At 46.7% G+C, this 27,233-nt stretch overlaps 1 protein-coding gene and 1 pseudogene across 1 annotated transcript; one reads left to right on the forward strand and one right to left on the reverse strand.

Moving 5' to 3' along the window:
- Positions 1-3,934: 3,934 nt before the first annotated feature.
- Positions 3,935-8,817, reverse strand: LOC141022453 (uncharacterized; annotated as a pseudogene).
- An 11,160-nt stretch (positions 8,818-19,977) lies between these two features.
- Positions 19,978-22,029, forward strand: LOC141022257 (cytochrome P450 CYP94D108-like). Its single transcript, XM_073498570.1, has one exon. The coding sequence runs from the start codon at positions 20,194-20,196 to the stop codon at positions 21,712-21,714; it is 1,521 nt and encodes a 506-aa protein (XP_073354671.1). The 5' UTR covers positions 19,978-20,193; the 3' UTR covers positions 21,715-22,029.
- The last annotated feature ends 5,204 nt before the right edge of the window (positions 22,030-27,233 follow it).

The following is a 27,233-nucleotide window of genomic DNA, read 5'->3' on the forward strand; positions in this document are numbered from 1 at the left end:
GAATTCAGAAGATTGAAATATTGTTCATAGATAAACTTGATCATAAACCCACAATTCATCGGTCTCAACAAACACACCACAAAAGAAGATTACATCGAATAGATCTCCATGAGAGAGGGGGAGAACATTGTATTGAGATCAAAAAAGAGAGAAGAAGCCATCTAGCTAATAACTATGGACCCGAAGGTCTGAGGTAAACTACTCACACTTCATCGGAGAGGCTATGGTGTTGATGTAGAAGCCCTCCGTGATGGATGCCCCTCCGGCGGAGCTCCGGAACAGGCCCCAAGATGGGATCTCGTGGGTATAGAAGGTTGCGGCGGTGGAATTAGGTTTTTGGCTCCGTTTGATATTCTTTTTCTGCGAAACACTGAAATAGGCAAAAAACAGCAATTCTGGGCCGGGCCTCCGGTTAATAGGTTAGTCCCAAAAATAATATAAAAGTGAATAATAAAGCCCAATAATGTCCAAAACAGAAGATAATATAGCATGGAGCAATCAAAAATTATAGATACGTTGGAGACGTATCAGACCTCAAGGTGCGCGCTGCCGAGACGCAGACTTGGTTCCGCCAGGCTTGTGAGGAGATGAAGGTCGCCCAGGGTGAGCTGGCCAAGCACGACGTGGAGCTCACCATGAAGCGGCCCGACATCGAGAAGGCCCAGGAGACGGCGCAGAGCTTGGCCGCCGCAACTGAGGCCGCTCGGACCCAGCACCAGGCCACGCTGAACTCCTAGGAGGAGGACCTTGCCGCGCGTGAGGAGAAGCTTGCCGCAACGCTCCGCGGCAAGGACGAGGAGGTGGAGAAGCTCATCGTGCAGCGGACCCAAGAGCTGGAGCAGAGGCACAGAGAGGCGCTCGATGCCCAGGCTCTAGTTCACGCAGGCAGGGTGAAGGAGCTAGAGGTGGAGCGAGACGAGTTGAAGGACCAGGCCCTGAAGCTGTCCAAGTAGAAGGACACGCTCAACGGCGCCCTGACAGAGGCGCAGGACGCGGCCGTTAGTAGGGCCGAGGAGCTCTCGGAGGCCAACAACTCCATCAAAGACCTGAAGCTGAAGCTAGAGGGCCTTGAGGAGATGCTCTCAGAGGCCAGGTCTCGGGAGGAGACCCTGGCCAAGGATCTGGAGGCCGAGAAGCCGCAGCAGAAGAACGAAGCCGCCAACCACAAGGATTTTGTGGATGGCGAGAATCACTGGATCAGCCGCCTCGAGGACGTTGCCGGCAGGATCACCACGCAGCTGGCCACCGTGGGTATGCCAAACGTGAGGTACGCCCCGTTTCGCAGCACGACCTCCAACGCCAGGCTGACCCTATTCTTCGAGGGTGACCTCGGGGCCCTGGAGCAGCTGCACTCCAATCGGGCGGCCTCTCTGGCCGACGTGTCCCGGAGGCTTTGCCGGGGTGCCATGACCAAGGTCCTCACCAAGGTGGCGTACTGGAACCCCGACGTCGACTGCGACGCCGCGCTGGAGAGCTTGCGGGAGGGTGCTAACCTCGCGGCGCTCAAGGAGCGTATCATGCCCATCGTCAGCTGCATCGACGGAATCGAGAGGGTGGAGGGCCAGCGTTCGGGATTAGGCACCCCGTTTCTCATCACTGCTGCATATTCATGACCAAGACAATTTCTATCTTTAGTTAGAACCGCAGCAACAATGGATGTAATATAACTCTGCAGTACTTCTGATATTATGCATGTTACTTTCCTGTTCAATCCCCCCTTTGTATGTTCACCCTACGCTAATCGGGCAGGCTTGCCGGCGCGTAAACCCAGGGCGGCTCCTCGGGGACGGATCCCCAATGGCCTGTCGGGTGTGCTTGCTGCCAGGCGAACCACCTTACCGCTCTCAATGCGGCCGCTCGAACTGTCGAGCTTGACTCGAGTCAGAAACGAAAGCGTTGCCAATTGCGGAAGGCTACCGTGCCGTTCTCGACGCGGCCGCTTAAGCTGTTGAGCGGACTCGAAACAGAGTAAGGGCGCTGCCAATCGCGGAAGGGCCCCCTTGCGTGCAGGTTTTCCATACATAGGGCAGGACCTTCGAGGATAATAACCTTATATAAAAAGGAAATATTTAAAGTTTGGCGTGACTTAGCTTTTCTGTCGTTGCATGGGTGTCCATCGCATTTGCAGATGGTGCCGCCAAGCTTGGTCGTCTCCCTCCTTCGAACGACGGCCACGATGGAGCCGCTACTCCGATCAGACCAGATTTCCACATCTGCGCACCCCCCACCTGGCGCGCCAAAGATGTCGAGGAAAACGACACCTATGGGATCACAGGAATCCCTACTACGGTTGACGGGGCGCGGGGTTGTGAGAAGAGCAGGTCTAACAGGAAGCACACAGATCGTTTACCCAGGTTCGGGCCGCGAGGATGCATAATACCCTAGTCCTGCTTTGGTGGATGTATTGAGTGCTCTTGTGTTCTTGAGCTAGCTACGGGGTGTAACTTGCCCAAAAGAGCCGAATCCCTCTCCTGGTCGCCTCGGGCCTCCTTTTATAGGCAAACGGGGTCGCCACAGTGGCACACATGAGGTGGAAAGGTCTACAGTGCGCGAGCTTATCGCCCGGCGTTACAAGACAAAGCACATTAAATGCGCTACTTAGGTGTCCATTAGCTTTATTAGGGATGGGAACGAGGCCCGTCCCGTCCGTCGCCGCTCCGCCTCGCTTCGACACGCGCCTAGGCTAGCGATGCGTGCGGTGCCATGTAGGCAGGCAGGCTGCTGAGGTGGCGCGGTGGTGGAGCCTTCACAAAGATCTGCATGCCACCACGCAGGTGCTTGCTGAGTTGGCCTGGAAGCCGCATGTTGCCACACAGGTGCCTACCCAGCTGGTTGGGCTGGCAGCTGCATGCGAACGGCGGCGGAGTCTTGGTCGACGCGGGCCTGGCTGTGGCCCCGCCGATGTCCTCGACAAGGGCCTTGCCGGGGGCCGGCAAGGGTCTTGCCGTGGCGTTGCAGTCGTCCTCGGCAAGGCGCTTGCCGGGGCTCTTGTGGATTCCCTCGGCTGGCATCTCGCCGAGGGTCGCCGTCTTCTGGTCCTCATCTGATCTTACATGTTTATGATCTTGACGAAGATTTGCATGCCACCACAGAGGCGCATCCCGAGCCCTGGTTCCAATGTAGTTGGTTGGCTGGTGTTGAACCCACGGGCTCAAGGGTGGCCTGCTCTACTGGCATCAGGCAAGTTGCCCCGGCAAGGCTCTTGCCGGGGCCGCGGAGGCCGCCCCGGCAAGGCTCTTGCCGGGGGAGTCCACCTTGCCCCTTTGCTCTCCTGTGTTTCTGGTCTTGGCGTTGCCTCGGTTGTCTTGCGCTTCGGCTTCTCTTCGGCTTCCCTCTTCTGCCCTGCAAGGTGTGGCCGTGGCACGCGGCTCTGACTGCCCGTGCACAAGTATAGGGTCCAAAAGAAGAGCCCCGTGCACAATTATATATATATATATATATATATATATATATATATATATATATATATATATATATATATATATATATATATATATATATATATACAGCTTGGTTAGGTGTTTAAAATATCAGCATGTATATTATGAGTAATTGAATTTTCAATAGACATGAGGGAATTCGTGGACTTCCATAATATAAGGGAAACTATAAGAATGAATAATGTTCATGTAGACATATCTTTGTTTTTCTTCTTCACAAAGTTCATTCAATTATTATCAATAATATGAATTTTCATCATAATGATATACACAAATTTATAGCCCGTGCAACTGCATGAGTTGATGAATAGTATTATATAATCGGTAGTCGACACTGCAAATCTTCAAGTACCTAACTAAGGAGACGTTGATTAGGAATGGACAGTCCAAAATAATAAGTAAAGTGGAGACTTTGAACCGATGTCCGACAAAGACAAGTCGTACTAAGAATAAAAGCTGACACAACTAGCATATTATGGAAAAGTCAAGGAATGTTAAACTGCACTTATATTGTTTTCAATCTACGCGCGGTAAGACATACACTCACAACTGTCATGTGGGGCATTTAGCTTGCTTGACATAATATATATATATTACGCACACAAATAGCTTATTAAGCAAGTAATCGAGGAATCTCAGACTTTATCTATACCATTTTCTAGCTAGACAGGCATGTAATTACCCATACTGACACCGTCATCCGGGCCTGCTAGTTGCTAATGGCAATATATACAATTGCACCACATGCACACCAGCCGGCGCCTTTGATCGCTCAGTTCATGTTTAAGTAGTGTTTGATTAGCTCCCTCTTGACCAGTTCACAAGCAGCCTCCCTCGTATTCCTTCTGGAGATCACTAGCAGGAAAAGGGGCTTTTACCCCGGTTTGTAAAGGCCTTTTGTCCCGGTTTTCGAACCGGGACTAAAGGGTCGTTACTAAAGCCCTAACCCTTTAGTCCCGGTTCTTACACGAACCGGGACAGAAGGTCCTCCACGTGGCCGCTGCTGCCAGCCCAGGCAGGGGGCCTTTGGTCCCGGTTGGTGCCACCAACCGGGACCAATAGGCAGGGCCTTTTGTTCCGGTTGGTGTCACCAACCGGGACCAATAGGCATCCACGCGTCAGCATTTCAGGGGCTGGGGTTTTTGTTTTTTTTTTGAAAGGGGGGGGCGTGGGGGGTTAATTTAGGTGTTTCATATATTGTGTTAGCTAGCTAATTAATAGAGAGAAGTGTCCTCTCTTATCTCCGTGCTTGGTCGACGCTACGTACTATATACGTATGGAGAGGACTAGACACGCTAGCTAGTAATCAAATGAAGGAAACAGAAGATCGTCATGAACATATGCATACAGAGAGAAGTGATATCGACCACCTCTCCTTCTCCGAGAGATTGGTCGAACAACAAGTTCTCGTATATCTATCCGACACTACCGGCTACATATATACAATAATTATCTCTTACAATACAATCTCCTAATTAAATTGTAAGAACACAGGGTCCATATAGTATTCTCCGTTTTCAGCGGTCACGTGGTCAAGGAAGAATGCCGTCAATTCCTCTTGAATTCCTCGCGTACGATCTGGTGCTAGGAGTTCATCCCGCTTCCGAAACATTTAATTTGAAGAAGGGGGTCAATACATATATATATGTATAAATGAAACTCAACACAAATGATGGTAATAAAATAAAATTGTGAATATTATTGCTTACGCACTTCATATTGTTCTTCAGTGTAGCCCCGCTCACAGGTCGTGTAGCGGATGGACTCGCAAACGTAGTATCCACAGTAATTATTCCTGGGTTCCTGCCACAACCACTTTACAAGAAATAGAGGTCAATCAAACTGATACGCAAGCATGCTAAATGGTATTGATGAAACTAGCACTTGAATCACTAGGAGATGCGCGGAACATGCTACTATAGTACTTACTTTCGGGTGTTTAAATTGCAGCTTCTTCGGCAGTCCCGGAGCTTTTGTGGTGAATTTTCTCCAAACCCTGCCAGACAAAGAAAACAATTACTTGATATCAGGAAATGAACAAAGTTGCTGATATGGTGGATAATGATCGATTTAACTTACTTCTCGAGCATTTGAGTCATGTTCGCATAGTCCTGGGGATCTTTTCGTCTCGAGTCTAAGACGGTTACTACTCCCTGCTCAAGCTTAATCTCTAAGAGAATATAGTGGAAGCTGTGCATGCATGCATAAGTCATCAATTACATTACCATAACCTGGACTAATAAGGGAAACCGAATATGCACAAGACAGTAACACTCACTTGAAGTTGTAAGGAAAGAGTATTATATCTTTGTTTTGATTTAATACCAACGATTGTAGCAAGTTGGCCTCGGCTTCTTTGGGATATTTTTCAACCGTATACGCATCTATGAGATTTGTGTTAATGAACCCAATATCACCGATTTGTCTTTTCTTCAATTCGGCGATCTTCAATCTGCATAATATAGTGAGGATAATTATAAATACATGCAATGAAAGAGTTGACCTATATAGAGAGACTTAATGACAGAACTAGTACTACTTACAGACAGTAGCAAGTGATCATTGTTTTATCAAGGTCCTTTTGATTGTAAAACTGGAAGAAATCCTCAAATGGAACATTCAGCAGTTCAATTCCAACGAGGTCATGCTCCGGTTTAACTCTCAGCATCAAAGTACTCGTCCCATCAGACTCTCTGCAGGTTTTCATGTACCAATCATGTAATCTTCGCATCATCGTTGTTAGAGATGTTTCATCTTTGACGAGAGGCTTCCCGTCCACCTCTATGATTTCATAATTTACATCGTCGGGCAGGTAATCTCCAAGATTGCTATAACCGGGCACCATCCTCGGATCATTAGCGACGATGTCTTTTGACACCTTGAGCGGGGGGCATGATTGGTTCGCTTGTTCGCCAAGATGGGCAATTTTTTTCCCAGCTCGTCGTTCTTTTAACCTTTGATCACTGACAGTACTTCCCGACCGCTCCGCTTCAGCATATGTCTTTGCAAGAATGCGCTCATAGTTGCCTCTCGGCGGAGACTTTGGTGGTTTTGTCAGGGCAGCCAGAGTGCGCTTTGCTTTCACCGGATCTACCTTCTCCTCCGGAGGTGGATGTTTCTTTGCTTTCACCCCTTCAAAGAAGTTTGTCACTTCGGCTCGCACGATCTTCCTGGTTTCCTCCTCGGTCCTCTCGTATGGTAACTTCTCTGGAGTCTTCAGAGAAGGACCGAATCCGTATTGCCTCCCACCTCTGGCAGCTGTACTGCTAGACGCCGGCAGCAGACGGAGCGGCTGCGGCTGTCTTCTTTCCTTGCTTACGAGGCGGAGGAGAAGGACTACGACGCGCCGAAGCAGCCGCAGCGGCGGCGGGTCTCTTCCGCCCTTGCTAACGAGGCGGAGAAGGAGGAGGCTGGCTGCTCTGGTGCGCCGGCGCAGACGGAGAAGGAGGCGGAGTGCCGCCACGCGTCGAAGAAGGAGGCTCAGTGCCCTGATCACTCGCCGGAGGAGGAGGCGGAGGAGGAGGCGGAGTGCCGCCATGCGCCGGAGAAGGAGGCTGAGTGCCCTGATCACTCGCCGGAGGAGGAGGCGGAGGAGGAGGCGGAGGAGGAGGCGGACTGCCCTTACTCGCCGGAGCCGTCCAGTTCGGAAGGTTGATGAGCTCCTTCCGCCATAGGCACGGAGTGTTCAGAGCTAAACCCAGCCGAGTCTCCCCTTCACCGGTAGGGTGGTCAAGCTGGAGGTCCTCAAATCCCTCCGTTATTTCATCCACCATCACCCTAGCATATCCTTCTGGAATCGGCCGGCAATGGTAGGTTGCGCCGGGTTCAGGAGGTAAAACAGAGCCAACAGCCACCTTGACTTTGAAGTTCTGCCATTGCGCCATAAGGGGCAATGTTGAGACTCCGTGATAGCATCCACGGGGTAGCTAGCAGGAGCCGTCAAGACATGCTCCAGCTGAAGCAGCTCGGTGGAAGCCATGCTGCTTCTCCGCTGAGATGGCGGGGTAGCTTCGGGGGTAGTTTCGGCATGTCGATTGCTGTCTCGTTCCTCTAGCGCTTGAACCCTTTCGTGCAGCTTCTGAATTTGGGTCTGCTCCATTTTCTTCCTCCTCTCCTGGCTTTTGTAACCGCCTGCGTCCGGAAAACCAGCCTTCCACGGAACGGAGCCTGGCGTGCCTCGTGTCCGTCCAGGGTGCTCAGGATTCCCGAGGGCCATTGTGAGCTCGTCGTTCTCTTTGTCTGGAACGAACGTCCCTTCCTGCGCTGCATCGATATATTGCTGAATCTTCTTGACTGGTATTCTCAAAAGCTTGTTCGTCCAAACGCACCTCCCTGATACAGGGTCCAAGGTTCCGCCAGCCCCGAAGAACCAAGTCCGGCAATGGTCTGTCTAGTTCATTGTCTGTGGTTCGATCCCTTTTTCAAGCAGATCATTCTCAGCCTTGGCCCACTTAGGATGGGCTTTGAGGTAGCCACCTGACCCCGTGCGATGGTGAAGCTTCTTCTTCGCAGCATTCTTCTTGTTTGTCGCTGACATCTTCTTACTCTTTTCCGATGTCTTGTGGGCCACAAATGCGGGCCAGTGATCTCTGATCTTCTCATACCGGCCGATGAATTCGGGTGTCTCTTCTTTGTCGACAAACGTTTTCAGCTCATTCTTCCACCTCCTGAATAGGTCTGCCATCTTCTTAAGAGCATGAGACTTGATTAATTGCTCTTTAACTGGCTTCTCCGGATCCTCCTCTGGCGGTAGGGTGAAATTTGCCTTCAGCTCAGTCCAAAGATCATCTTTCTGCATATCATTGACATAAGACACCTCAGGGTCTTCCTTCTTAGGCTTATACCATTGGTGGATGCTGATCGGGATCTTGTCCCTAACTAGAACCCCGCACTGAGCAGCAAATGCATCCTTTGTCCGGATGGGTTCAATCGGTTGGCCGTCGCGCGCGATTGCTGTGATCTCAAACCTTTCATCCGAGCGCAACTTTCTCTTCGGGCCTCGTCTCTTTACCGCAGTTGTGCTCGATCCAGAGGGCTAGAAAAAAGAAGAAAGACCAGTGTTAATTAATATGTGTACATACCAAAACAATGAATGCATCAAATAGCTAGTCAGCAAAGGCTTAACTAATATATTTACCTGGCCGGACTCTGTTCGGTCACCGGAGCCGTCACCACGGGCTTCTTCTTGCACCACCTTTGGGTCACCGGAGCCATCATAATCATGTATTTCCTCCTCCACTCTTCGATCACCGTAGCCTGCTTCTTCACCCTGTTCTTCCAGAACATCATTGTCATTAAGATACGACAATATATGACCTCCGGCTAAGATTATGTCCCCCAACACCTCTTCTGCTTGCTCGTCTCGTTCATGCTCCATTGTTTCTGCAAATATTACAACATGGCAATTATTACACAAACATGACAGCAAGTGGTTAGTGCAAACGTAGACCTAGCTTATTCCGGGTTTGGGGTGGCCTCAGCAACGCTTCAAGGGTAGGGGCGCGGCAGGAGGGGGTAGGAGACCGACACCTTTTTTTCTACGGTTTGGGTGTGATCGAGAGTTTTGGTCGAGCGAGAGGGCCGGGGGGTGCTCCCGTGGTATAAGTTATCATGGTCGAGAGGGGGTATAAATATCGACCGTCCATCATGTCGAAGTTATCTGGGAGGGAGTTATATATACCGACAACGATGACATACATACATGGGAAAATAATGTTATCGGGGAGGGGGTATATCGACCCCCCCCCCCACGTGTTGAAGTTATTGGGAGGGGGTTATATCGACAACGACAATGAACGTACATGGGAAACTAATATTATCGGGGAGGGGGTATATCGACCCCCCCTCGTGTTGAAGTTATCGGGAGAGGGGTATATCGACGACGACAGGCCCGATAAAACTTAAGAAAACGAAGAAGAAACAAAAAGAGGAGAAGAAGAAAAGGAATAGAGGAGAAGATCGAGAAAAAAAGAAGAAAAAAAAAAGAGGAGAAGAAGAAAGGAATAGAGGAGAGAAGAAGAAAAAATAGAATTTTTTCTATTTTTTCTTCTTCTCTTCTATTCCTTTCTTCTTCTCCTCTTCTTTTTCTTCTTTTTTCCTCTTCTTATTTATTTCTCCTCTTCTTCTCCTTTCTTCCTCTTCTTATTTTCCTTTTTCCTCTCATTCATAAAAAAATGTTCAAATAAAAAATTTTGAAAAAAGTAAAGGTTTTGCCTAATGCATTGTTCATATGAATATACAAACATTTGCATATTCTACAATAATTAATATCACCAAAAAAATCTATGAACAGAAAAAATCCTAACTTTTCTAAAAATCTATCTTTTGCATATATACATGAACATATATATACACAGAGAACATATATACATACATATACACAGAGAAAATGCAAAAAAAAGATCTAAAAAAAGGACATATAAACAGATATACACACATACATATACTCATACATATACATATAATTAAGCATATAAATGTGCAGAAAAAAATGGAGGAATTAGGGGCCAGTGCCGGCCCTGACCAAGGCGACGGCGGCGCGTCGGGGCAGGGGCAGAGGCGACGGCGGCGTGGTCGGGGCAGGGGCAGAGGCGTCGGCGGCGAAGGGCGGGGCAGGGCGACGGCGACGACAGGGACGGGCCGGGGCGGCGCGCATTGGGGCAGGGGCGCGGCTGACGGCGAGGGCGCGGGCAACGGCGACGGCGACAACGGGCACGGGCAAGGGCGACGGCGACGGCGGGGGCGGCGGGCGGCGTCGGGGCAGCCTGGCGCCGTCGGGGCAGCGGGCAGCGTCGGGGCAGCCTGGCGGCGTCGGCGTCGTCGGGGCGGCAACTGCTAGGTAACTCTGAAAATTTCCTAAGTGTGAACTTATATAGCAAAGCCTTTAGTCCCGGTTCGTGGCACCAACCGGGACTAAAGGTAGGCATTAGTCCCGGTTGGTGCCACCAACCGGGACCAAAGACCTCTTTTCAGCAGCGCAAAGGGCGGAAAGCGGCGGCCTTTGGTCCCGGTTGGTGGCACCAACCGGGACTAAAGGGGGGGCATTGGTCCCGGTTGGTGCCACGAACCGGGACCAATGCCCCCTTTAGTCCCGGTTGGTGGCACCAACCGGGACCAAAGGCCTCTTGCTGCCCGCGTCGCGGCCAAAAGTTTAGTCCCACCTCGCTAGTTGAGAAGGGCTCGGAGTGGTTTATAAGCCCCGCTGCGGCTGCTGTATCGAACTCCTCTCTATAGCAGGCTTCTAGGCCTAACTTTGGCGCGCTGCCCGTTGAGCCCTCTAGCCCTTCTGGGCCTGTATTTGCAAACCCGAGGGTTGGAGGGCCCAGCGGTCAACGCCCCAACAATTTTTTTTGCTGTATTTAGTTTTTTTGTTTTCTTTTTTGCTTTATTTATTTTGTTTTGTTTCTACTTACAACAAAAAACTTATTTATTTTATTTTATTTTGTTTCTAATTACTTATTTATTTTACTTTATGATAATTCTTTTCGCTATTAAAGTTTCTATCAAAAAAAGTTTTTTGTGAAAATTCATTTTACTGTATTTAGTTTTTTTGTTTTCTTTTTTGCTTTATTTATTTTGTTTTGTTTCTACTTACAACAAAAAACTTATTTATTTTATTTTATTTTGTTTCTAATTACTTACTTATTTTACTTTATGATAATTCTTTTTGCTATTAATGTTTCTATCAAAAAAAGTTCTTTATGAAAATTCTTTTTGCTTTTAATGATTTTGAACAGAAAATACTTCGATAATTTTAGTTGCATCAATTTTATATGATTTTAGTTTCAATAATAATAGAGGTTTCTTATAATTTTTTGAACAGAAAATACTTTGTTAATTTTAGTTTCATAAATTTTATTAAAGTTTATTTTATTTTGTCGGAACACATGTCCGGAGTTGTAATAAGTTATTAAAAATAAAAAAGAGGCGCAATGCTCGTTGATTTGCTTCAAGCCTTTCAGAATAGTGTAGACTGCACTGCACATAGCTCCATGCAGTCTACCTTATTCCTCAAGGCTTAAAGCTAAGCAACGTGAGCATTGTGCCTCTTCTTCATCATCTCTGCACTCAGGGCTTATAAACCGCTCCTAGTGCCTCTCAGCTAGCGAGTGGGACTAAAAAACTGCTTAGTAAGAAACTCTAGCCACGAACCGGTACTAAAGGTGCTCGTGGGGCCACAGCCTCATTACTAGATGCACTTCGTGTACAAAACGGACAATGGTATCATACTCGTCTGTTACAAAGTTGGCATGGTATCATCATAATAGTTGCGGGAGAAAGTCTTCACTTTTTCTTCGCTTGTGTCATTTGCTTATGCGCCGTAACCATGGATAATCTTCATCGTTTATCAGGATGCTTGGGTCAGCCTTGACTTTGAAGGAAGGAATTTCATGAAACTTTTCATAATCTTCAGACATGTTTGTCTTTCCCTCCACTCCCTCAATGTCGCTTTTTCCTGAAAGAACTATGTGGCGCTTTGGCTCATCGTATGATGTATTCGCTTCCTTATCTTTTCTTTTCCTCGGTCTGGTAGACATGTCCTTCACATAGATAACCTGTGCCACATCATTGGCTAGGACGAATGGTTCGTCAGTGTACCCAAGATTGTTCAGATCCACTGTTGTCATTCCGTACTGTGGGTCTACCTATACCACGGCTCCTGACAGATTGACCCATTTGCACTTAAACAAAGGGACCTTAAAATCATGTCCATAGTCAAGTTCCCATATGTCCATTATGTAACCATAATATGTGTCCTTTCCCCTCTCGGTTGCTGCATCAAAGCGGACACCGCTGTTTTGGTTGGTGCTCTTTTGATCTTGGGCGATCGTGTAAAATGTATTCCCATTTATCTCGTATCCTTTGTAAGTCAATACAGTCGAAGATGGTCCCCTGGACAACGAGTACAACTCATCGCAAACAGTGGTGTCACCTCTGAGACGTGTTTCCAACCAACTGCTAAAAGTCCTGATGTGTTCACATGTAATCCAGTCGTCACACTGCTCCAGGTGTTTGGAGCGCAGACTGTTCTTGTGTTCATCGACATACGGGGTCACCAAGGTAGAGTTCTGTAGAACTGTGTAGTGTGCTTGAGACCAAGAATATCCGTCCCTGCATATTATTGAGTCCCCTCCAAGCGTGCCTTTTCCAGTCAGTCTCCCCTCATACCGCGATTTAGGGAGACCTATCTTCTTAAGGCCAGGAATGAATTCAACACAAAACCCAATGACATCCTCTGTTTGATGGCCCATGGAGATGCTTCCTTCTGGCCTAGCGCGGTTAAGGACATATTTCTTTAGGACTCCCATGAACCTCTCAAAGGGGAACATATTGTGTAGAAATACGGGCCCCAGAATGACAATCTCGTCGACTAGATGTAGGACGTGCGTCATGATATTGAAGAAGGATGGTGGGAATACCAGCTCGAAACTGACAAGACATTGCGCCACATCACTCCTTAGCCTTGGTATGATTTCTGGATCGATCACCTTCTGAGAGATTGCATTGAGGAATGCACATAGCTTCACAATGGCTAATCGGACGTTTTCCTGTAGAAGCCCCCTCAATGCAACCGGAAGCAGTTGCGTCATAATCACGTGGCAGTCATGAGACTTTAGGTTTTCGAACTTTTTTTTGGCATATTTATTATTCCCTTTATATTCGACGAGAAGCCAGTCGGGACCTTCATACTGAGCAGGCATTCAAAGAAGATTTCTTTCTCTTCTTTCGTAAGAGCGTAGCTGGCACGACCTTCATACTGCTTCGGAGGCATGGCGTCTTTTTTGTGCAAACGTTGCAGGTCCTCCCGTGCCTCAGGTGTATCTTTTGTCTTCCCATACACGCCCAAGAAGCCTAGCAGGTTCACGCAAAGGTTCTTCGTCACGTGCATCACATCGATTGAAGAGCGGACCTCTAGCTCTTTCCAGTAGGGTAGGTCCCAAAATATAGATTTCTTCTTCCACATGGGTGCGTGTCCCTCAGCGTCATTCGGAACAGCTAGTCCGCCGGGACCCTTTCCAAAGATTACATGTAAATCATTGACCATAGCAAGTACGTGATCACCGGTACGCATGGCGGGCTTCTTCCGGTGATTTGCCTCGCCTTTGAAATGCTTGCCTTTCTTTCGACATTGATGGTTGGTCGGAAGAAATCGAGGATGCCCCAGGTACACATTCTTCCTGCATTTGTCCAGGTATATACTTTCGATGTCAGCTAAACAGTGCGTGCATGCGTGGTATCCCTTGTTTGTCTGTCCTGAAAGGTTACTGAGAGCATGCTAATCATTCATGGTTACAAACAGCAATGCATGCACGTCAAATTCCTCCTGTCTGTGCTCATCCCACACACGTACACCGTTTCCATTCCACAGCTGTAAAAGTTCTTCAACTAATGGCCTTAGGTACACATCAATGTTGTTGCCGGGTTGCTTAGGGCCTTGGATGAGAACTGGCATCATAATGAACTTCCGCTTCATGCACATCCAAGGAGGAAGGTTATACATACATAGAGTCACGGGCCAGGTGCTGTGATTGCTGCTCTGCTCCCCGAAAGGATTAATGCCATCCGCGCTTAAACCAAACCATACGTTCCTTGGGTCAGCTGCAAACTCAGCCCAGTACTTTCTCTCGATTTTTCTCCACTGCGACCAGTCAGCGGGTGCTCTCAACTTCCCGTCTTTCTTACGGTCCTCACTGTGCCATCGCATCAACTTGGCATGCTCTTCGTTTCTGAACAGATGTTTCAACCGTGGTATTATAGGAGCATACCACATCACCTTCGCAGGAACCCTCTTCCTGGGGGCTCGCCGTCAACATCACCAGGGTCATCTTGTCTGATCTTATACCGCAATGCACCGCATACCGGGCATGCGTTCAGATCCTTGTACGCACCGCAGTAGAGGATGCAGTCATTAGGGCATGCATGTATCTTCTGCACCTCCAATCCTAGAGGGCATACGACCTTCTTTGCTGCGTATGTACTGTCGGGCAATTCGTTATCCTTTGGAAACTTCTTCTTCAATATTTTCAATAGCTTCTCAAATCCTTTGTCAGGCACAGCATTCTCTGCCTTCCACTGCAGCAATTCCAGTACGGTACCGAGCTTTGTGTTGCCATCTTCGCAATTGGGGTACAACCCTTTTTTGTGATCCTCTAACATGCGATCGAACTTCAGCTTCTCCTTTTGACTTTCGCATTGCGTCCTTGGATCGACAATGACCCGGCGGAGATCATCATCATCGGGCACTGGTTCCTCTTGATCTTCAGCAGCTTCCCCCCTTGCAGCATCATTGGGCACATCGTCTGGTTCCTCTTGATCTTCAGCAGCTTCCCCCGTTGCAGCATCACCGTCTTCAGGGGGCACATAGTTGTCATCGTCCTCTTCTTCTTCGCCGTCTTCCATCATAACCCCTATTTCTTCGTGCCTCGTCCAAACATTATAGTGTGGCATGAAACCCTTGTAAAGCAGGTGGGTGTGAAGGATTTTCCGGTCAGAGTAAGACTTCGTATTCCCACATATAGGGCATGGACAACACATAAAACCATTCTGCTTGTTTCCTCAGCCACTTCGAGAAAATCATGCACGCCCTTAATGTACTCGGAGGTGTGTCTGTCAACGTACATCCATTGCCGGTTCATCTGCGTGCATTATATATAATTAAGTGTGTCAAAAACCATTACAGAACATCATTAATAGATAATTAAGTGACCAAATTAATAGAAGTTCATCATCACATTAAAACCAAAGTACATACATAGTTCTCATCTAACAACATATGTATAGCTCTCCAGAGCATCTAATTAATTAAACCATACATTGAAACTATGTAAAACATTTCAATGCGAAAACAAATGTGATCATAATCGCAACCAAGGTAACAATTGATCCAACGGCATAATGATACCAAGCCTCGGTATGAATGGCATATTTTCTAATCTTTCTAATCTTCAAGCGCATTGCATCCATCTTGATCTTGTGATCATCGACGACATCCGCAACATGCAACTCCAATATCATCTTCTCCTCCTCAATTTTTTTTATTTTTTCCTTCAAGTAATTGTTTTCTTCTTCAACTAAATTTAACCTCTCGACAATAGGGTCGGTTAGAATTTCCGGTTCAACCACCTCGTAGATAAATAAAATCTATGTCACGTTGGTCGGTATATTTGTCATAAACAATAAATGAACCAAATAGTTATAAAAAGATAATATATACCACATCCGAATCATAGACAGGACGAGGGCCGACGGGGGCAGATACCAAAACCATCGCACTATGTAATAAGAAGGAATAATAAAAGTAACAAAATTAGACAAGTAACTATCTAAAGTAATAATTTTTTCCTTTCAGAAAGAAGATAAGAACAAGAGGCTCACCACTGTGGTGCTGGCGACGAGATCGGCGCGGGCGATCGACGGCGGTGAAGACGGGGACGGGACGTGACGGACCGCTAAACCTAGACAAATCTCGGGGAAAATGGAGCTCGGAGGTCGAGTTTCGAGAGGAGAAAGATTAACTAGTGTGGCTCAGACATTTCATCGAACACCTCATGTGCATAGGAGGTGAGCTAGAGCACCCAAATGCCCTCCCCTCGTCGGCCAGAAAAAACAGAGCACTGTGGAGTGCTCTGCTGTGGCGATGGGGTATATATAGGGAACTCTTTGGTCCCGGTTCGTGGCACCAACCGGGACTAAAGGCCTTTGGTCCCGGTTCGTGCCACGAACCGGGACCAATGCCCCCTTTAGTCCCGGTTGGTGGCACCAACCGGGACCAAAGGCCTTGTGCTGCCCCGCGTCAAAAGTTTAGTCCCACCTCGCTAGTTGAGAGAGCTCGAGAGTGGTTTATAAGCGCTGCTGCGCCCACCCTCTCGAGCTCCTCTCAACTGCAGGCTTTCGGGCCTAACCATTCTCTTTGCGTGTGGCGCCTACTGGGCCTTCTGCGGTCCCGAATCGTGGCCCACGGACGAGTTTCAAGTCGTATTCAGGCCGTGGTGGCCCAGTAGGTGGCATAATTTTTTTCTCTGTTTTTTGTTTTCTCTTTTGCTTTATTTGTTTTGTTTTGTTTCTACTTACAACAAAAAACTTATTTATTTTATTTCTAATTACTTATGTATTTTACTTTAATTATTTTATTTTTATTTATTTTACTGCTGCTATTTTTATTTATTTTACTGCTGCTTTTTTATTTAATTTATTAAGGTTTATTTATTTTAGTTACTATAGTTTATTTTATTTTATTTTATTAAGGTTTATTTATTTTATTTTATTTTATTAAGGTTTATTTATTTTATTTACTATAAAAAAATGAACATAGATGCGCTTATAGAGGAAATTAAACCTAAATTCATAATAAATTTCTATGAAATTTACTGTGAATTTAGGTCAAATTCCCTGTATAAGGGCATCTATTTTCACTTTAAGAGGAGCACAACAAGGCAGAGAGGGACGGACTTATAAACTGGTGTGAGCGCCCTTCGGTTGGCGAGGTGGGACTAAACACTGGCCGCAACTAGGACCAGCCCTTTAGTCCCGGTTTGTGGTATGAACCGGGACTAAAGGGTGGTGGGCCAGGAGCGTGGCCCATTGGTCCCGGTTTGTCCCACCAACCGGGACCAATGCCCCCACGAGGCCCGCAGGCCCCTATCCGCACGAACCGGGACCAATGCTCACATTAGTCCCGGTTCGTGACTGAACCGGGACTAATGGGAATATTGCCCTGTGACCAGAGCCCAGTTTCTACTAGTGACAGAAGGTCCAAAGGAAACAGTAGCACAAAGCGTCGACAACCATTAATTTGTCTTTCTGGCCATGTTGACCTATCAATAAGGCCCTCTCCAGTGCTTCACCGTATACATGTGCTAAGCATTGCCACATATGCGAAAAATCTGATGTGGCAAGATAGTTAAGAGGAGAGAGAGAGGAGTCTGGTAATCCCACAAAGAACCACCAAGCACGCGGATATATGCAAAACACTTAAATGAGAGAAGTTTACCTATGCATGGAAGAGTTTTGTTGTCAAACAATTAAATGAAGGAAGCTTTGTATCATCAAACCAAGCACATATGCGTTGGGGACTTTAGTTGCTATAAACATTTTAATGCAGCTAGCACTCCATCTAAGCACCTGTACATTGGAATAGGCCTGAGTTGCCAAGCAGAGAAGACCTTCTGGCAACCAATAATCGACCTGGGGCTCCGGTATGATTGAATATCTATAACGTATGAAACTCACGTGGGTGTCCTGTATGTGTAGCACTACTAACATTGCAGCCCCACGACATTCCTGGGAGTCCTTCAAGGATATCAGATATTGCTTGAAATTGATTTAGTGATCTAAAAAAACTTATATTAGTTTAGAGATGGAGTACTTCATAGATGCCTCCTCCAGCCACTTTGACAGTAAACAAATGTTTCTGACTCTCATATCAGTGAAGCCCACACCACCATAATCTTTAGGGGTGCATAGGTGTTCCCATCTGACCATGTGAAATTTCTTCTTCTTAATCCCAGTAGAAGTTATTTCTTATTGTATCAGCTTTTTTCTATATTTTGACAGGCAAAGTGTAGCAAACAAGAAGGTACATACGGACATTTGATAAACATGCATTGATCAATATATCTCTTCCTCCATAAGAGAAATGTTTGCATTGCCAGGAGTCCAACTTCTTTTCTACCTTTTAATGAAAAAAATCATTAGAAGAGATCTTGTCTTTGCTGATTGGTAATCCCAGATATTAATTTTTTTTTTGAAATTTGCCTATCTCCCAGTTGTATGAGCTACCCTCTGCTCCTCCTCTATACTCAACCCTACTGTGAAAATATCACTCTTCAAGTAATTGAATTTCATGCCAGACATTTCCTCTAAACATTAGAGAAGGAATTAGAATCCAGTAATAGACTCCATGTCATTATGCAAAAAAAGAAAGTTGATTAGTAATAAACAACACAAAATAATATGTACCAATGGAGACCTGAATCCATGGATGATGAAGGTAAGCCATGGAGAGAGGAAAAACCGACACAACTAGATAATTACGTAATTGATCAAGGAAAGCGAGAATGTATTCATACTATTTTATAGCTATTCATGACATGTAAGTATGTACAGTCATATCTTCATATCCGGTGGCTAGCTTGCTTGAAATAATATAACAACGGTAGTCTAAGTCCCAATATGCGAGTACCTAGCTAATTATAAGGTTAATTTAGATAGGAAAGGACACTAAAAATAATTACACGTCAACACTTAAATCGATACACGACTAGCATAAGTCGTATGGAGAATATGGCACAACTAGCTGATATTGGAATTAGTCGAGGAATTCTAGATTGTACCGATACATTTTCTAGCTAGGCACGTACGTAAGACATATATACTCACATAGTCACACCTCTGGGGCGGCTAAGTTGCTTGAAATAATATATAATCTGTAGTCAAAGCCGCAAATATCCTGGCTGCTGAGCAAAGGACGAAGGGAAGCCACTTGGAGAGAGAGAGAGCGCCAACACAACTAAATAATTAAGTAAACCAGAATGTATTTCTATTATTTTATAGCTTTTCAAGACATGAAATAATATGAAAACGGTAGTCTAAGTCCCAAATATGCAATGACCTAATTAAGGTTAATTTAGTTCCGAATGCACACTCAGAAACAAAAAGTACACATGAACACTTAAATTGATACATGACTTACATCAGTCGTAGGGCGAATATGGCAAAACTAGTTGATACTGGAATTAGTCGAGGAATGCTAGTGTACCGATACATTTTCCAACTAGACACGTAAGACATACCCATACTCACACGTTGGGGGCGGCTATGTGGCTTAAGTAATACATAATCAATAGTCAATATCGCAAATATGCTGGTAGCTAATTGAGGTCAGCTGATTAGGAATAGACACTCCTAAATAATAAATACAAATGGAGGCTTGAATCGATGGAGGATGACGACAGGTCATAGAGACAATAAAAGCCGGCACAACTAGCATATTAACAAAGTAATCGAGGAATTTCAAACTGCACTTATATCGTTTTCTATCTAGGCACATAAGAAGTATACTCACACGTCATATGTGGCGGCTAGCTTGACATAACATACTCATTCCGTCCTATAATATAAGAGCGTTTTTAATACTAGTGTAGTCACTGGATCATGTTGGTAACCCAAAGAACCGTATTAAAGTTCGCTCACCAAGATTTTTTCTAGCATAAAATAATAATTTATTGAAACGCCATCGGCATTCCTTTTCAAAAAGTTGATTTATAAAATATTAACTTGTATTGAAATACCATGGCCAGCCATTAAAATGTTAGGTATGAACTATCCTATCACATAAAATAATGATTTTACATTAAATGGTCTACAAATTTTTACCCTAAATACAAACAAACATCATATCTTTGCAAGGAGTATTAATGAATTAGTGATTTAGTAAATAATTGATTGAAAGGGTTACTCTAGAATAAACCGTAAGCTAGAGGATAGAATTGATGGATGGATCGCAGCTAGGTACTAGCTTAATTAGTTCTTTTTTAGGGGGGAAGGTAGCTTAATTAGCTGCTACTGTGTTGAGCTTCTTTCTTTGTTTCTAGCTCGCTTTGCATCACGAATTAGTGAATTGATTGATGCTTTAGGGCCTAAACGAGCGACGACCCGGGAAGGAAAAGAAGGTACACCTCTCGGTTCGGGGCCTTACATATACTCCTCCATCCATCCAACTCATATAGCCATAGTTCAACACCAGAAGAACAAGATGCTCCTGCTCCTGCTGCTTCCTGCCATACTCTACATTTCCCACCGCATCGTGCGGCGTACTCTGGCCAAGAAGAAGCCGAGCAGCCATGGCCTCACTAGCCACCCGCTGCTCGGCCATCTCTACGCGTTCCTCAAGAACCGCCACCGCTTCCTCGACTGGTCGACCGACCTCATCATCGGCAGCCCGGAGAGGAGGATGGGCTTCTGGATTCCCGGGATGATCACCTGCATCATCACGGGCAACCCGGCCGACGTCGAGCACGTCCTGCGCACCAATTTCGCCAACTACCCCAAAGGCGACAGCACCATCCCCGTCATGGGCGACTTCCTCGGCCACGGCATCTTCAACTCCGACGGGGAGCAATGGCTCTGGCAGCGCAAGAGCGCCAGCCGTGAGTTCACCACGCACTCGCTCCGCGGTTTCGTCATCGATTCCGTGCAGTCCGAGGTCAGAAACAGGCTGCTGCCGTTGCTGCGACGCGCGGGGGCCAGCGGCGGCCACAAGGTTCTCGACATGCAGGACGTGCTCGAGCGATTCGCGTTCGATACCGTCTGCATGATCTCCTTTGGCCACGACCCGTGCTCCCTCGCCGACGACGGTGTCTTGACAGACGGCAAGTCAGACTTCATGCGTGCCTTCATCGAGGCGCAAGAACTCACCGTTAAGCGGTGGCTGGAGGTCACCTGGAAGATCAAGAGGTGGCTCGATGTCGGCAAAGAGCGCCGCCTGAGGAAGGCCATCGCCAACGTACATGGGTTCGCCATGGACATCGTCCGCGCCCGCCGTCAAAGCTCGTCTGGGAATAACAACAGAGGCGACCTTCTGTCAAGGCTCGTGGCGAGCGGCGATCACGGCGACGAGGCGCTCCGGGACATCGTCCTCAGTTTCCTGCTCGCCGGCCGCGAGACGACATCCTCGGCGCTGACGTGGTTCTTCTGGCTCGTGTCGTCCCGACCGAACGTTGTCGCACGCATCGCCGACGAGGTCCGCTCGGTTCGGTTCACAACGGGCACCCACCCTGGCGATCCATTCACGTTCGATGATCTCCGGAGCATGCAGTACCTGCACGCCGCGCTCACCGAGTCGATGAGGCTCTACCCACCGGTGGCGATTGACTCCTCCGAGACATGTGCGGCAGATGACACGCTCCCTGATGGCACGCACGTCGGTGCCGGCTGGTCCATCACATACAATGCGTACGCCATGGGGCGGCTCGCCACGATATGGGGCACAGACTGCGCCGAGTTCAAGCCCGAGCGGTGGCTCGACGACGATGGGGCTTTCCGGCCGGTGAGCCCGTTCCTGTACACGGTGTTCCACGCCGGACCGAGGACGTGCCTTGGGAAGGAGATGGCATACGTGCAGATGAAGTCCATTGTCGCCAGTGTTCTCGAAGAATTTGTGGTCGACGTCATGGCCGATAAGGCCGGCGGCGGCGTGCCAGAGCACGCGCTTTCGATAACCCTGAGGATGAAGGGTGGCTTGCCTGTCCAAATAAGGAGAAGGCTGGAAGCCTAGGACGACCAGCAAGCTGCTGGAATGCTGCTGAATGTTCACGGCACCCTATCACGTGGTAGTAATGCTTGCATGCGCTGAGGGCGCTGCGCTCGTTGTGTTGTGTAACTACCTTGTGAGTGACAGTGAGTCGATAAAATATAATATATCTATACCTATCAATAAATAAAGGATGTAATATTTATGGTCTCGTCTTCGTACGCTCGCTACTCTGCCGCACTCCATGCAGTTTCCTGTTTTGTTACATGATCGATGGAAAGTTTGTCCCTAGCTTATCAAGCTGACCGCTTGGTTGTTACGTGATCGATCGGCTGTACTCCCTCCATTTATTTATACAAGGCCAATATGAAATATACGTTTTACATCTATGCAAGTCACCAATGATAATTGAGAAAAGAATTAATGATATTTTCTCATACTAGCAATCTATTTAATACAATCGACACTTTCTCTCATGACGGATCCAATGGACACTTTCTCGCCCGACATCGATCCGATCATCCTCGCTCTCTGGTGCGGCATGTAGCCCCAATTGCTGCTCCACGAAGGTGTTTTGCCGGATGAGTATCGCGATCTCCATGAGCCTCTCTTTGTCCCGTCTGCGTGTCGCTGCACCGTTCACCTTCCTGTCCGTGTTTCCAGTGGGCTCGTTCGTTGGTGCTCAACCTCCAATGAAGCCAGCACCAACACACCCACGTGTCTAGCTAGAGAGGCTTGATGACATCCATCCAAATGGATGCGTGGTGTACGTCTCTTTTGCAAGCTGCAAGTCATTGACCGTGCAACAAATGGCCGACCTCACTGCAGGATTGGAAGCGAGCAGCCACCGATTCCTTTCGGTCGTGAGGATGCATGGCAACGACGGAGACAACACAAACCCATTGGCGTGGTTCCCATAGGCTTCCTGCAGAGGATCGAGGACATGGGGTGACAATGGCAATGAAGCCAAGCCTTCCTCAGCAACACGTTCACTTGTTCCCCATCAGATCCAGAATAATTTTCATAATCTACGGCTTTGTAAGCTCTCGCAGATGGTGCCCTTGCAAACAGAAGTGTGTAATGCATGTGTTTTAAGGCCATTTTGGAAGTGTTGGAACATGAAACACTTGCTAGCAGATAAAGCTTGGCAACTGATATTCAGTTGGCCTTATATTATTCTTTACTTTCTAAAGAAAGGTATTATTCTATACACACTCCTCAAAGAAAAATAATGTTTTGGCAAGGTACATGCGCAATCTACTTATTATGATTCCATATGTATATATATAAAAAAATTTACTTTAAACTTTATAGGTCGGGCGTGCATGCAAGGTCAGAAGAAATTTCCTAGTCACTAACGGACATCTGGTAACCTACTAATTAAACCTTAGTTTATTATTCACCAATTTGTTTTGTTGATGTAAATAAATGTACGATGTCCTTGTAAGTTTAATCTCTCAACAATATTTCAACTGATGATGGTAATGGCTCCTTGCACTTGGTGAATGAACGGGAAAGGTAATTTTGATATTTATAAGCAGTGCTTTTGTGAATATAGGCTTTTTCCCTCTTTTCCTTGTATTGGTCTATGTCCCAAGGGATGCACATGTCTCCTGGAGAAAAAGAGACTTAGTAAACCAAAATTGAATTCATCGAGGTAAGCTACTCCATGATTTTATGATTGAAAGTGTAGCACTTTATACATGCACTTTTTAAATTTATTATCAATAAATGCTTTATATGGCTGACGCTCCGTGAAATGTCCCAATGACAGGGTGCACATGTCTCCTAGGAACAAAGAGAAGGAGAGAGGCAATATCTTAATGGTATAGTACGATTTGGTCTAGAGCGATTGAACTAGGGGAGCATGATTTTCCTTCTCCCGTCGCAACGGAAGGGCATTTTTGCTAGTCTAATAGTAAAGGACGATGCATTTATTCGAAATTTTCTTCCGTCCCACCTGGGACAGCAATGTGGCCCACTCAGCATTTTCTGGTACCTGCCCACTCGGCATTTTCTTGTGCGGAAGTAACCACGCGCCACTAATGTCTTCTCCATATAGGCTGTACGCCGGCGGCATAGTGCCATCACAACCATATCAATAACCCAGCTCATTTTCAGCGCACAACAGGCGCACATCTCGTGCTCTCTATTGTGGAGACCAGAAAGTGATCTGGCTATAGCTAGCTAGATAGCTCTCTTGCGCATGCACGGCCACCGGTGGCGGCAGAGATGAGCGGCCTGCCTCTCGATGTGACGCCAGTGCAGAGGTCCCGGTCTTCATCGCTAGATACAATATAACATCTCATACAATCCCTAACATCTGAAGTCAAGTTCTACATGGTATTCTCCGGCTTTATTGATGACATGGTCAAGAAATAATCCCGCCAATTCCTCTTGAATTGCTTTTATGCGACCATGTGGTAGGAGTTCACCCCGCATCCGCTAGAGCTAAATTGAAGAAGAGGGTCAATACATGTGTATGAATGAAACTGATCAACACAAATGATGGTAATAAAATAAAATTGTGAATATTTTTGCTTACGCACTTCATATTCTTTTTCAGAGTAGCCCCGCTTATTAGAGGCCGTCACGTTGTAGATGTACTCGCAAACGCAGTGTCCACATAAATCATTCCCGGCTTCCTGCCACAAGCACTTTTACGAGAAATAGAGGTCAATCAAACTGATAAGCAAGCATGCTAAATGGTATTGATAAAACTAGCTAGAATCAATGGGAGATGCGTGGAACTAGGTAGTAGTACTTACTTTCGGATGTTTAAATCGCAGCTCGGTCGGCAGTCCCGGAGAAATTGTGGTGAACTCTTTCCAAACCCTGCCAGACAAAGAAAATAATTACTTGATATCAGGAAATGAACAAAGTTGCCGATATGGTGCGATAATGATCGATTGAACTTACTTCTCGAGCATTCGAGTCATGTCCGCATACTGCTCGGGATCTTTTCGTCTGGAGTCTAAGACGGTTACTTCTCCCCGCTCAAGCTTAATATCTAGGAGAATAAAGTGGAACCTACGCACGCATGCATAACTCATCAGTTACATTACTATAAGCTCGAGTAATAAGGGAAACCGAATGTGCACAGGAAAGTAACTCTCACTTGAAGTTGTAAGGAAAGAGTATTTTGAGCAACGATTTTAGCAAGTTGTCCTCGGTTTCTGAGACATTGTGTTTAACCATAAATTCATGTATGACATTTGGGTTAATGAACCCAATGTCATAGATTTGTGCTTTTCTCCATTCGACGATCTTCAATCTGCATAATATAGTGAGGATAATTACAGAAAGTAGTACTTATAGACAGTAGCAAGCCATGAGTGATTTGTCGAGGGCCTTTAGATTGTAGAGCTGGAAAAACTAGTCAAAAACAACAGTTAACACATCTTGTCCAATGAAGTCGTGGTCATCTTTAATTCTCATTGTCAAAGCATCCTTCCCAGACTCGCTGCAGGTTTTCATGTACCATTGATGGAATCTTCGCATCATCGTTGTTAGAGAAGGACTTCCATCTTTGACGAGAGGCTTCCCATACTGGTATCTAAATTCGTCCACCTCCATTGTACCAAAATGTGCATCGTCGGGCAGGTAATCTCCAGGATTGGTACCGGGCACCATCACCGGCAGATTTGCGACGATATCGCTAGACACCTTGAGCGGGGGGCACGATTGGTTCTCCTGTTCTCCGAGCTGGGGATTTTTTTCCCACCTCTTCGTTGTGCTAACCTTTTGTCACTTGAAGTAGTTCCCGACCGGCGCGCTTCTGGCAATGTCTTTTTAAGACAACGGACATGGTTGTCATCCGGCAGAGGCGGTGGTGGTCGATTCAGGGCATTGATAGTGCGTTGAACTTTCACCCGATCTATCTTCTCCTCCGGAGGTGGATGTTTCATAGCTCTTTGCATTTCAAAGAAGTCCTTCATTTGGGTTTCACAGATCTTCGCGTTTTCCTCCACGGTCCTCTCGTATGGTAACTTCTCTAGAGGCTTGAGAGATGGACCGAATCTGTATTGCCTCCCGTCTCTGGCTGTACTGCTAGACGTCGGAGCAGCCGGAGAGGCGGCGTCTGTCTTCCTTTGTTGCTTACGAGGCGAAAAAGAGGCGGAGTGCTACGACGCGCCGGAGCAGCCGTAGTGTGGCTTGGAGGAAAATGGACGGCCCGCTAAACCTAGACAAATCACGAAGAAAATGGAGCTTGGAGGTCGAGCTTGGAGAGGAGAACGCTTAAGTAGTGTGGCTCGGGCATTTCATCGAACACCTCATGTTCATAGGAGGTGAGCTAGAGCACCACAAAGCTCTCCCCTCGCTGGCCAGAAAAACAGAGCAGTGGAGTGCTCTACTCGCGGGCGAGGGGTATATATAGCCACCTCATTGGTCCCGGTTCGTGGCTGAAACCGGGACCAAAGGACCCCCTTTGGTCCCGGTTCCAGCCACGAACCGGGACCAATGGATGTGGGCCAGGAGCGAGGCCCATTGGTCCCTATTCTTGTCTGGAACCAGGACCAAAGGGGACAGATGAACCGGGACCAATGCCCCACGAGGCCCGGCCGCCCCCTGGGCTCACGAACCGGGACCTGTGCCCCCATGGGTCCCGGTTCGTGACTGAACCGGGACTAATGGGCTTGCCAGGCCTTGGACCAAAGCCCTGTTTTCTACTAGTGGAGGACATACAGCGCACCGTCCGGCGGCTAGCAGCAACTTGATAGCAACATCGAACACACATTGGGACTCTTTACCTTTCCCATCATGTATGGATGGGTAGGACAGTATTTAGGTATGATTTGGTAACATTTGTTTGCATAATTACATTTAGTATGGACAAGTAAATATTGACTAACGTACTAGAGTATTTATACCTCGTAGCAATGCACGAACAATTATCTAGTATACTTGTGAAAGCACGAATTTGGTGAACCCAAATGATGTAAGTCATGCAACCATCTATATCCAACGTCTCACGTTGCTTCAATGATGTATATATCCATCACATCATCAATAATTTAGAAACATGTTAATTGCATTAATCAAAATTTGGAAACAAAATTAGCTGCATTAAATACAAATAATCTTGGAGTCAGCATTAATTGCAGTTAATCTTGGAAATATTATTGCTGGCAAACTGAGCATGTGTTTCATGCACACGATTACTAGTAAGTGTAACAACCGACACGAGGGTCGTGAGCCCTCGGAATCAGTAAGTCCCTGTCCACACCTATCATATTTGATTCCCGGCATTTCCTCTCATTAGCTAGCTTGGCTGCTATTTACTTGATTTTTCAATTTTTGTATTGCAGCTCCATAATGTGTTGCCAAAAGGTTATTTCTGCTTGGCAATTTATTGATCGGTCATCATGGCCAGAAAGACAAATTAGTGGTTGTTAATGTTTAGTACTCTTTCCTTCAGATCCTTTCTTTGAGAGAAAACAAGGGAGGTTGTGTGTGAACCCGTTTGGGGGGAGCAAATGATACCCTACATAAACATGAACTGAGCGATCAAAGGCACCATGTGTGCAAGATATGTAATTCTA

Source organism: Aegilops tauschii, chromosome 5, assembly GCF_002575655.3.
Source record: "Aegilops tauschii subsp. strangulata cultivar AL8/78 chromosome 5, Aet v6.0, whole genome shotgun sequence".
In the NCBI taxonomy this organism is placed as follows: Eukaryota; Viridiplantae; Streptophyta; class Magnoliopsida; order Poales; family Poaceae; genus Aegilops; species Aegilops tauschii.

Excerpts from the sequence above, each read along its gene's own strand:
- LOC141022257 (XM_073498570.1), top strand. The coding sequence starts at position 20,194 with ATGCTCCTGCTCCTGCTGCTTCCTGCCATACTCTACATTTCCCACCGC.